Source organism: Gymnoscopelus microlampas (genome assembly GCF_963454915.1).
Source record: "Gymnoscopelus microlampas genome assembly, chromosome: 23".
NCBI lineage: Eukaryota > Metazoa > Chordata > Actinopteri > Myctophiformes > Myctophidae > Gymnoscopelus > Gymnoscopelus microlampas.
The window spans coordinates 9,078,678-9,091,542 of NC_139960.1; the positions used below are offsets into that span (position 1 = coordinate 9,078,678).

General features: G+C 39.7%; 1 protein-coding gene across 1 annotated transcript in view; it reads left to right on the top strand.

Moving 5' to 3' along the window:
• The first annotated feature begins 3,022 nt into the window (after positions 1 to 3,022).
• Positions 3,023 to 12,865, top strand: part of exoc4 (exocyst complex component 4) — a 235,221-nt gene continuing 225,378 nt past the window's right edge. The window contains exons 1-3 of the mRNA XM_084049609.1: positions 3,023 to 3,138; positions 5,864 to 6,053; positions 11,877 to 12,071. Of these exons, the coding sequence (XP_083905735.1) occupies positions 3,056 to 3,138; positions 5,864 to 6,053; positions 11,877 to 12,071 (468 nt within the window). The 5' untranslated portion in view covers positions 3,023 to 3,055. The remainder of the gene's footprint in view (positions 3,139 to 5,863; positions 6,054 to 11,876; positions 12,072 to 12,865) is intronic.

Below are 12,865 nucleotides of genomic sequence, written 5' to 3' on the forward strand. Positions count from 1 at the left end.
GATTTAGAACTGAACTATACTGCATCATTTAAAAGAATACAGTAGAATCTTGAGTATTAATCTTAATAGGGTAAATTTTACTCTGTGTACAAATGGTAAATGGTACATGTATACAGCACTGTTCTCCAAAGCACTTGGATGTGCATTAGATTCACTAATTCACACACACACACACACACACACACACACACACACGCACACACGCACACACGCACACACGCACACACGCACACACGCACACACGCACACACGCACACACGCACACACACACACACACACACACACACACACACACACACACACACACACACACACACACACCTGCTCAACGGCCGTGGTACATTTACTCAAGTACTGTACATAGGTACAATTTTGAGGTATTTTTACTTTAGTGGAGTATATATTTAATACTTTTACTTCTACTTCAACTCTGAGGAAAATATTGTACTTTCACTCCACTACAATTATTTTCAAACTTTAGTTACTAGTTAGTTTTTATTACTTTTTAGATTTAGATTGTTATTACTAAACATACATTAACCACTTAAAGGAGGAGTTCACCCAAAAAATGACAAATTTTCTATCAATTGCACACCCTCTGAAGCCTTATGCATGGATTCTTTTTTGTTTTTGTCGCATTCCTAATCTAATAATTTGATTCCCGTCTCCTACCGGCTAATGTATCCGGTAGGAGACACAAAGTAGATTATTTGTGTCTCCTACCGGAAATACACACGGTCATCAAATTATTGTCTTAGGAATGCCACAAAAACAAAAATAAATCCATGAAATCAAGGCTTCATGGGGTGTGTAATTGATAGAAAATAAGTCATTTTTTGGGTGAACTCCTCCTTTAAGCTCTATGTATATTTTGGACTATTTTGAATACTTTTGTGCTTTTACTCAAGTAAATTCTGAATACCAGACATTTACTTAACGTATTATTTCTGCATTGTGGTATTGATACTTTTACTCAAGAAAAAATATGAGTACTTCTTCCACCCCTGCTCACCGGTAACAGTTAAGGGTTCCGTGTCTGCTCAGCGACACTTCGACATAAATCCAGGAGGAGCCATGCAGGAACTTTCTGGTTCCAAGATGGCCACTCTACCTCCTGAACCAGTTTTTACTGTGTAGGTGGGGAGATAACAGTGGTGTACATATTGTAACAGCCTTCTCACAAAACAGTTTGTTAGAATCGTTTTTAGAATAGTCCTTCTCATACATTTTCAAGTGAATAATTTCAAGTGAATTAAATGCAATATCTGTAAAAAAAAAATAAGCTATTTTATGTGAAGATTAATAATAATACATACATACAATTTATATAGCGTTTTTCTCAGTACTCAAAGTCACTTTACAAAACAACAAAATAAAACAACCTTATTAGGAAAAACTAGTTAAAAGGTTAAAAGCTATAGAAGTAAAGTTGAAAAAGGTAATCCTCCCTTTTTTTAAGGTAGGGATTAGGTAGGGAATGCAAGTCTAAGCTACTTCATGTGCAAACACTGGTGATGAAAACCAGCCATCTACCTACACATTGTTCACTGAATTTGTAAATTCAATTAAACGTGAATAAGTATTTAATGATTATACACTGATTAGTCCAAGAACAGCGTACTTAATGTGTCTGCATTATTGCTGACAGGGTGGGCTCCACCACCTGCTGCTGATGTCACATAAGAAAGGTCATCCGCCTTGACCTTTTGTGACAGCCCCCTCCTCCCTCACCCCACCATGTCCACAATGTGCCTGGGAAAATGGCCACTGTTACCAGGTGGTGAATGGCAGTGGTGGAAAAAGTACTCACATTTCATACTTAAGTAAAAGTATCAATACTGCAATATAAAAATACTCTGTTACAAGTAAAAGTCCTTTTTTTGTGCAGGCATCATCCTTGAATGTTTCACTTAGAGGATATTTAGCAAACCTTTTATCTGGAGACAGAGAGTCATACTCCTTTTCGAACAAGAGCTCTTTCATGGTTCACGGTCTCTTAGAATGGAGAGAAACAATGTCTCATTTAAGGCATGTGAAACACAGCTTTGTTGTGTTGTTTTTTAAACGTGAAAGAAGTTTTTCATCCAAAAGTCTCAAAAGGAAAGTTGACTGTGTCAACATAACATTCAAAGAATGGAAATAGAACTATTTGTTCATCATACCTGATTTAATCAATTCAAGGTAGTGTTGCCTACCACTGCTCTAAGGGGTTTGAACTTGATTTTTAATATTATCCTCTAAAAACACATTCTAGAGCGTTGGACTGTGCAAACTGTTGACTAATTACTTGATCAATTACCCCAAACCACCAGAGAGAGAGAGATAGATAGATAGATAACGAGATGTAACAAAATTAAAACATGTTAAATTGTTGGCATCAGACATAAATAGGTTACTGTATCTCTATAGGGGTTTTCAATGTTTTTCAGGCCAAGGACCCTTTAGCTGAAAGAGAGATGAAGCTACACTACATATTGTAGAACATTGTGTTGCAGATTAAACTTTTTCATAGATTTCATAGATAGCTTAATAGACTGTTTGACAGCACTATCATCAGTGTTGTGTAAAAGTATATATTTATTTAATTTATTTCCACACTTTATTATTATATATATATATTTTGGATTCATGTTCATGTGTATTTTACAGACATTTAACCACTTATAAACCCTCAATACTTAATAAACTTGACATGTGGATCTGTACAGTTTTTTTTTTTACCAAACTTCTACACCGAAAATAGCAGATCTACAGTGTGACGCGTTGTCAGCTTGTAGATCTGCTATTTCCGGTGAATGTTTCCTCTCATTTTACAGACCCATAAGGGTCCATTTGGTTCCTAACTATCTATCATTTAGCTGGGGACCCCCTGGAATTCCCTCAAGGACCCCCGGACCCCACTTTGAGAACCAATCATATAAAGCAGAGAGGCATGGATTTCCCTTCCCACCCCCCGGGATTGGAAGGACTACAACTCCCACAAGGCATTGCTCTGACGCTCGCGCTCTCCTCTTCCTGTTTAGGTTTTAGCAGCAGCAGCAGCTAGCTAGTAAAGATGACAGCTGACAGTACAGGCAGGTACAGGAGTGTTGTTAACAAGAGCAAAGACCCGTCTGGGCTGCTTATCTCTGTCATAAGGTAAATATGATTATCCTTTAACACCATAATAACACTGTGCTGTTTCCACGTCTCGTCTCCTCTCTACTCTACAGATATTATGAGACAGCCTGCCCAGCCTGCTAGCATGTATGCTAACATGCTAACAACATCCTTCCTGTGTTTGTTGTCATTCATGTTTTAACAGAATGACAACAAACACAGGCATTACAACAAAACAATGGCTTTGTGTTAATGTCTCTGTCGTTCAGGGTTTTGTGCCATTTATGTAATAATACAACACAGTATTAATTGTATTTAATATAATAACCCAATTAATTATATTTCATGTAATAACCATATGAATGATATTTAATATAGTAACATATGAATGATATTTCATGTAATAATCACAGTATGAATGATATTTCATGTAATAACCATATGATTGCTATTTAATATAATAACATATGAATGCTATTTAATATAATAACATATGAATGATATTTCATGTAATAATCCCAGTATGAATGATATTTCATAATATAATAACCATATGAGTTATATATATATATATATATATGGGAAGATAACAGAACCTGTGTGTGTGTGTGTGTGTGTGTGTGTGTGTGTGTGTGTGTGTGTGTGTGTGTGTGTGTGTGTGTGTGTGTGTGTGTGTGTGTGTGTGTGTGTGTGTGTGTGTGTGAGAGAGAAAGAGAGAGAGAGAGAGAGCTAAACGGTTATGAAAGACAGCTGTCATGTCATTCATCATCGTGGAGATGATGTTATTGTTTCTGATGACTGTCTGGAATATCTGGAGATCTTACAGTGTATACTTATTGTCATAATGCATAATTAGTTGACATACTTTCTAATGCAGCGGGCCCTCTGGGTAAGTGTGATGTGTGTGTGTGTGTGTGTGTGTGTGTGTGTGTGTGTGTGTGTGTGTGTGTGTGTGTGGGGTTTATTAAAACAGTGGTTCCCAAAGAGTGAACAAACCAACATACAGTATAAGTATATACAGGGTATCTGCGCGTTTCTAAAGTGATAATTTAATAGACCTTTTAAGACCTTTTTAATACCACATTGGCCAAATAGTACGTAAGAAAGAGGCAAACATTGTGAAAACAAGCTCACAACTCCTCAGACTGCGAAGGTGTTGTGAGCTTGTACTGTAGTTCCTCTATTTTCCAAATATTTATCTGTGGAACCGAGTCAAACTAAATGTAATGCCTTCACCAGTGGTTCTCACACTTTTTCATGTCAAGGACCCCCAAAATGATAATTATGCATTTGGCCGCGGACCCCCATCTCTAAATATTTTGTTCCAGTGACCAGAAGCAAAAATTTGAGTTACAAATGTTGGCTTTAAAATATATATTCAAAGATTTGCACACATTTTCACGATTTTTCAAAAACAGCAGATCTACAAGCTCATAGCGCGGCACTCTGTGCCGCGCTATGAGCTTGTAGATCTGCTGTTTTTGAATAGCCAAAGTATAAAATATGGATAAAGGGGTTTAAGTGATTGTGACACTTTATAAACACATTTTGCTGGGGACCCCCTGGAACCCCCCCAAAATCCCCTTATTTTGGGGGGTCACGGCCTGAAAAGTTTGTGAACCCTTGTTCTAGGTCCTAGAGTCTAGGAACTGGTGTGTGTGTGTGTGTGTGTGTGTGTGTGTGTGTGTGTGTGTGTGTGTGTGTGTGTGTGTGTGTGTGTGTGTGTGTGTGTGTGTGTGTGTGTGTGTGTGTGTGTGTGTGTGTGTGTGTGTGTGTGTGTGTGTGTTTTGTTTATTAAACCACTGGTTCTCAAAGTGGGGTCCTGGGACCCCCAGGAGTCTTTGAGGGGGTTCCGGAGGCTCCTTGGCAAAACGAGAAACAGTTCACTTCAGACATAATTCTTTTTTGGAACCGCTGCCTACTGGTCCGCTAGTCATCAAATTACTGGCTTAGGAATGTGACAAAAACAAAAAAAAATCCATGAATTCAAGTCTCCATGGGGTGACTAATCAATACAAAAAAATATCTGAACTTTCCCTTTAACCACTTGAACCCCCAGCATCCCTATTCTGGGCGAGAACGTTCACCAAAAATACGGTGTCGCGATGCGACACGTTGTAGAGCTTGTAGATCGGCTATGTTTTGAAATGGCCAATCGTACAGGTTTAAAGTGCTCATGTGTGGCCTCGGGCAAATTCTGGCAACACTGGCGTCCAGTGCCGTCCACCCATCTGACCGCCTGCTCCAGAAAAGGTGGGCGACCACTAGGGCTGTCAAACGAATATTCGATATTCTAATATTATTCGAATATTGGTAAAAAATGTATTTTCGAATATGAACATTTATATTCTAATTAAAAATAAATAAATAAAAACCTTTTTATTTATTTATTTTTTTAATGTTTATTTGACAGGGACAATACAAAAAACAATGTATGAAGTTATAAAAACAAACAATATGTTTTATTGGATCCGAGCACTCAATACATTGTTTTTTTGTAATGTTTCTGTCAAAAAAAAAGAAAATGAAAAAAAAATCTATATATATTTTTATAATAATAATATTCGAATATATTCGAATATCTGCACATTTTTAAGACCAATATTCGAATATCATTTCTGAGGAAAGTTGACAGCCCTACTGACCGCCTGCTCCAGAAAAGGTGGGCGACCCGACCACTACTGAACTGTAATGATAACCCTGGTGGGTGCGTCCCTTTCTCCCCCCACCCCCCCTCCCTCCTCCCTCCCTCCCTCCCTGGCAGGACGCTGTCCAGCCATGCGGGCGTCCAGGACCGTGAGACGGAGAAGGGCCGCCTGGAGGAGGCGTTCGAGAAGTGCGACAGGGACCTGGACACGCAGATCGTCCAGCACTACGCCGAGCTCACCACCGCCATCAAGACCTACCAGAGCATCACCGAGAGGATCACCAGCTCCCGCAACAAGATCAAACAGGTATTAACCCATTGAGACCTGAAGCCGATTCTACATGTCTCCTAAATCTCAACAGTTTTCTGAACAAAACGTTTTTTTTTCAGTGGTGCTCAATCTTTTTCATGTCAAGGACCCCCAAAATTATATGAATTTGACCGCGGACCCCCATCAAAATATTTTGTTCCAGGGACCCCCCCAGAAGCAACGATTTGAGTTAAAAATGTTTGCTTTAAAAATATATATATTCAAAGATTTGCACACATTTTCACGATTTTTCAAAAATAGCAGATCTACAAGCTTGTATATCTGCTATTTTTGAATAGCCCAAAGTGTAAAATAATGCTTTTTAGCTCAAATCAAAAAATGACACAGTTCCAGGTCTTAATGGGTTAAAAGTAAAAGTGTCAATACTGCAATGTTGAAGTACTCCGTTACAAGTAAAAGACAAAAATTCTAAATTTACTTGAGTAAAAGTACACAAGTATTGGTATCAAAATGTACTTAAAGTACCAAAAGTAAAAGTGCTAAAATGTTCGAAAATAGCAGATCTACAAGCTCACAACGCGCCGCGATGCGACGCGTTGTGAGCTTGTAGATCAGCTATTTTCAAATAGACCAATTATTTGTTTACTAACATTGAGCCTGGACGCACAGGTGATTGTTTCACGCAATCAATTCCCAACCTGTTTCGGGGTGCACTGGTTTCAGCACACCCCAACCCCCTCTTGTGTGTGTTGGCTAGTGAGACGCGTCCTAACGAGACCTGATATAATGGGTTTCGTTGCGCGCATACTGGCTGCGTGCAGCCAGTGTGACGTCGTCTGTTAAGGGGTCTATAGCCTAGGTGTAAAACATAGCTAAAGTGGTTAATGTATGTTTTATAATAATGTATCTGCAAAGTAACTAGTAAGTAAAAAGTAAGTTTTCAAATAATCGTAGTGGAGTAAAAGTACAATATTTGCCTCTGAGATGTAGTGGAGTAGTAAGTAAAAGTATAGACAATTGGAAATACTCTAGTAAAGTAAAAGTACCTCAAAAGTGTACTTAAGTACAGCACTTGAGTAAATGTACTTAGTTACTTCACACCACTGGATATGAGACTAGACTAGATGGATCCTCTGATGTGTGATGTATCCATTGGTCAGAATTAGAGTTGTTCTGATATACCGATACCAGTATCGGAAAAGCTGCCGATACGGCCTAACGCTGGTATCGGTATCAGCGAGGTATCATTTTTTCCTCCTGCAGACGGAGTGCCTCGGTACCTTTTTCCCCTACAGTCTGCCTCATCACAAGCAGAACTTCAGTTTCTTTTTGCTTCTGAGACTAGATGGATATTGTAATGTTGTGATCGCGCGCAACCTGCGCGATTGTAGCCTAGATAATGAACTCATTCAGTGCCAATGAAATAAAAAATATATGTTTATACTGTGCCAGCAATTTTTTAATTTTCTTACCTTTTTCAAGTTGTCTGCCTTTGAAAATAACATGTCTGGGCCAAAAACACATTTAAAATCCTAGCGCGGCCTCTGGTCCAAAACGCATCCATTGAAGAGCCCAGTCAACCCCTGTGCTTCCAAACGGGATGGATTTTAATTCAGTCTCATTTCCATGTGGGGCCGAGACGGTACCAAACACCCCTTAACGCTTTAAGACCGGGAACGCATCTGTGTAATTTTAAGATTTATTTGGGCTATTAAAAAATAGCAGATCTACAAGCTCATAAAAGTGAGGATTCTACAAATGTCTTCTAAATCTTAGTTAAAAAAACATCAGTGGTTCTCAAACTTTTTTCATGTCAAGGACCCCCCCACAATGACATGCATTTGTCCGCGGACCCCCCACATCTCAAAATATTTTGTTCCACGGACCCCCATAAGCAAAGATTCGAGTTAAAAAAGTATATCTACAAAGTATATTCAAAGATTTGCACACATTTTCACGATTTGTCACGAAAAAAAAATAGCAGATCTACAAGCTCGTAGCGCGGCACTCGGTGCCGCGCTATGAGCTTGTAGATCTGCTATTTTTGAATAGCCCAAAGAAATCTTAAAATGACACACAGATGCGTTTCCCTTCCCGGGTCTTAAAGGGTTAAGCGCTGTCAGGTTGAGGTCACCTCAGGAGAAGGCAATCACATCCACTCAAAAAATCAAGGGAGGGAAATCATTGTTAGACCTTACTGTACGTATAGCAGGCCAGCCTGCCATCGCCAAGACAGTAAATTTTCAGGGGATTCCCAGGGCAATAAGAGGGACAAAGAAGGGCATTTAAAATGCTGAATTATTTTGATCATCACTGCTTTTATGATGCTAATTAATTTGAGCAACTGGTCAAGGACCTCTTCAAATCACCTTTCGCTTCATAATGAGTCTGACACCTTCTTCAACACACATTCTTTTGTTCTCATGTATATATGGATGTCTGTTGAAGGGAAAAACGGGGGTGTGTAGTGACAACTTCTTTTCAGGGGCAAAACAGTGCATTTTTAAGGGCAGAAAAGGGAGGGAAAAAATGCATTTTCAGGGCACTTTCAGGGAAAGAACAGCAGGCCACGCGCTCCACGCACGCACTACGCACACACACTACGCATGCACTACGCACACACTGCGAATGCATATTTATAAGCGAAGGCAGTGTGATTGTCCCAGGGAGTTTATCATCAAGGACATTAGAGACCTGAAAGCTGAATAAGAGCTGGAGCTTCCACTGATTTCTCCGGAGCGTGTCTGTCTGTCTTTTAACCCATTAAGAAGACCGGGAACGCATCTGTGTGTCATTTTTTTAGATTTCGTTGGCTATTCAAAAATAGCAGATAATGCAAGCTCATAGCGCGGCACCGCTTGTACAGTAGATCTGCTTGTACTAAATCTGCTATTTTTGGAAAATTGTGAAAATTCGTGGCAAAAATCTTGGGTTATATATATTTTAAAGCGAACGTTTGTAAAATATTTAGTTCCAGGAACCCCCAGAAGCAAAGATTAGATTTACAAATGTACGACGAAAAAAAAAAAAAAAAAATCAAATATTTGCACGACTTTTCATGATTTTTCAAAAAATAGCAGATCTACAGGCTCATAGCGCGGCACTCGGTGCCGCGCTATGAGCTTGTATATCTGCTATTTTTGAATAGCCCAACGAAATAAAAAAAATGACGTTCCCGGTCTTAAAGGGTTAAACGTCCACTTGGAAGAAGAGCTTTTGGGAGAAGCTGTCAAAGGATTTCATATCAGCCTGATGCCAGCCCCCCCCCCCCTCTCTCTCTCTCTATCTCTCTGACAGCTTTCTCTCTGCGTATTTACTTTAGCTGTGGCTTAAATCACATTGTTAACGTGGAACCATAGTGTGTTCTTTTGGGACATTTTACCCATTGCTCTATTTGACCCGTGTAACGTGCGTTTCAGTACGTTTGGTGTGATGTCAGTTACATTTTTTGAGTCAGGTCTCACCTATGTTAAAGGACGACTTCACCACTTTTCAACATATCTTCATATAATAGGTCCTCACTAATGCTCATGATAAAATGATACAATTTTGTTCTACTTGGTCTGTGTCTCATAGGAGGGCTGTGGACAGTCCAGAAATCCGTCTACCAGTGACATCATCGTTAGGCAGCATTTTTTTCCCCAAAAAGATTACAATTTTTTTATTCAGATTTTTATTAAGGCGAGAACAATGGGATCTATTATTGCATTGCAACTTTCCAGGAATACAAAGCCTGCAGTTTCTATTAGCTTGGATTCCCCATCGATGATGTCACTGGTACACGGGTTTCTGAACTGTCTACAGCCCTCCTCTGAGACACAGACTGATTAGATTTTTTTTTATCATGAGCATTAGTGAGGACCTATTATATGAAGATATGTTGAAAAGTGGTGAAGTCGTCCTTCAACAATGTCCAATGACGCAGCAAGAAATCACTGTTTTTTTGACCAAGTTCAGAGCCAGCGGTCAAGTTAACTAAGCATGGAGGGTTTAAGTGGTTCACTATCTGAAAATAAACATTGACGCTGATGATAGTGCTGTCAAACAAGTCTATGAAGCTATCTATGAAATGTACTGTATGAAAACGTTTAATGTACAGTAGTAGTAGTAGTAGTAGTAGTAGGGGCAACATGTAGTGGTCTCAGCTAGGGGGTCCTTGACCTGAAGAACATTGAAGTCCCCTGATTTAGAAACGACGGCTACTAGCAGTGTTGATTTTGACAGCAACATTTGATTCAGTTTTAGTCATAGTCTTTTGAATAAAATTCCATTTAGTTTTAGTCATATTTTAGTCATCTGAAATGTTTTCGTTTTTGTCTAGTTTTAGTCGACTAAATATCATAAGATTATAGTTGATTTAGTCGACTAAAATGTATTTTGGCGGTGCCTTGCTGGCGTCGTAATGGCTGATTTTACACTTAGTATGCTGAAAATAGCCGATCTACAAGCTCACAACGCTTCTAAATAGCTTGTAGATCTGCTATTTTGAGAGCGCAACACCCGAGCGCAACCAAACATAAAATGACTTGTCTTTTAGTTCTGCTGGATCTCTTCTCCAGTAGATCCCTCCCTAACATTTTAGTCTAGTTTTTATTTTTTGATGAAATTGTCAATATATTTAGTCTTAGTTTTAGTCACCATAGCTTAGTTTTTATTTTGTTTTTATGTTGTTTTCGTCAGTGAAAAAAGGTAGTCGACGAACATTTTTCGTCATCATTTTAGTCGACGAAATCAACACTGGCTACTAGTTAGAAAAAGAGGGATGATAGTTGGAAAAAGAGGGCTACTGGAAGAAGAGACTATAAGGCCCAGTCCCAATGGCCACACTCACAGACTCTCAGACTTTTGTCTGAGGGCTTAGGGTTGTCACACTGTCAAGTCGTCAAGTGCGCCCGGGCTCCTTTTGCAGACTTTTGGAGCCCTTTTATGCTTTAGTAAGTTCCCATAAGTCCACATTTCTGCAGACTATGCCTGAGGGAATTACCCACGGTTCATAGTGCTGTGATGTTAAATAATGGGTTTAACAGTATAGGGTGCCTTTTACCGTGGAGGATATAGGTAAACAAGACGGGTCGGCGTGATATCCATGTGGATCTTCGGTGTCACCGATGACACCAGTATTGCGATGTGTCAGTAGTCTCTATATTTGGGCAAGGTTTCAGCCCCGATTCGACCGCCTTTAACTAACTTCCATACTCCCTCCCCCAAGTTAAATATTTCAAACAAAGAAAGACATTTGGGCAGCGTACACAAAGATATTTGGTGCTGATCGGTCCGTGAGATGTGGCCCCGGAATCACAGAATATTAAAACACAGTCTTAAAGGTCATTAGATTGTCACTTTATAAATGTGCAATGATACCAGGCCTGGAATTTCGTCATTTTAGGGGCAAGGCCTTTGGTGTTGTCAATTTTTAAGGGCACAAAGGCCAAATGCCAGGGTAGGAAGGCCATCAATTAAAACACACTCTTAAAGGTCATTAAATTGTCACTTTATAAATGTGCAATGATACCAGGCCTGGAATTTCGTCATTTTAGGGGCAAGACCACTTGGCCTTTTGGTGTTGTCAATGTTTAAGGGCACAAAGGCCAAATGCCAGGGTAGGAAGACCATCAATTAAAACAAAGATTTTTAAGTCCACGAAAATAATGAATTTAACTTAGAATAGTATAACTATCTGTGAAATATAACCAATTTATTTCACAAAATAATGTCATTATGGCATAATGGCAAATTATTTGGCTGCCCAATCGCAATGTCCTCGTGGCCAGCCCACCTCCCACCACTGGTTTTAGAATGGCCTATGATCTTTAGATGAAGTCACTCACATCCTCACGTTTCTCTTGGGCCTCTCCTCAGGTGAAGGAGAACCTGCTCTCCTGCAAGATGCTGCTCCACTGCAAGAGGGACGAGCTGAGGAAGCTGTGGATCGAGGGCATCGAGCACAAGCACGTCCTGCAGCTCCTGGACGAGATCGAGAGCATCAAGCAGGTTCCTCAGAGGCTGGAGGCCTCCATGGCCAGCAAGCACTACCTCCACGCCACCGACATGCTGGTGAGTGGCTAAAAAGCATTATTTTACACTTTCAGCTATTCAAAAATAGCAGATCTACAAGCTCGTAGCGCGGCACCGAGTGCCGCGCTACGAGCTTGTAGATCTGCTATTTTTGAAAAATCGTGAAAATGTGTGCAAATCTTTGAAATATATATATTTTTAAAGCGAGCATTTTTAACTCAAATCTTTATTTCTGGGGGTCCGCGGCCAAATACATATAATTTTGGGGGTCCTTGACATGAAAAAGATTGAGCACCACTGATATAGAAACATACGTTTTTCAGAAAACTGTTGAGATTTAGGAGACATGTAGAATCTGTCCACTCAGGACTTCCTAGACACTCGCTGCTTTAGGTCGTGACCAGGCTCTTCTCTTCGCAGATGAGTGAGGCTGGGACCGAGGTTACGGTGGAGATGAAAGGCCTTCATAATATGATTTAACCCATTAAGACCGGGAACGTATCACTGTGTCAGTTTTTTTAGATGTTTATAGTTATTTTATACCTTGGGGCTATTCAATAATAGCAGATCTACAAGCTGTACGAGCTTGTAGATCTGCTATTATTGAAAAATCTTGAACATTTTGTGTATAGATACACATATATATATTTTTTTGGAAACAACATTTTGAACTCAAAACTTTGCTTCTGGGACACACACACACACACACACACACACACACACACACACACACACACACACACACACACACACACACACACACACACACGATATTGGGGATTGGATGGACAAAAACATTTAATTTTGGGCGGTCCTTTGAGCACCACTGATAT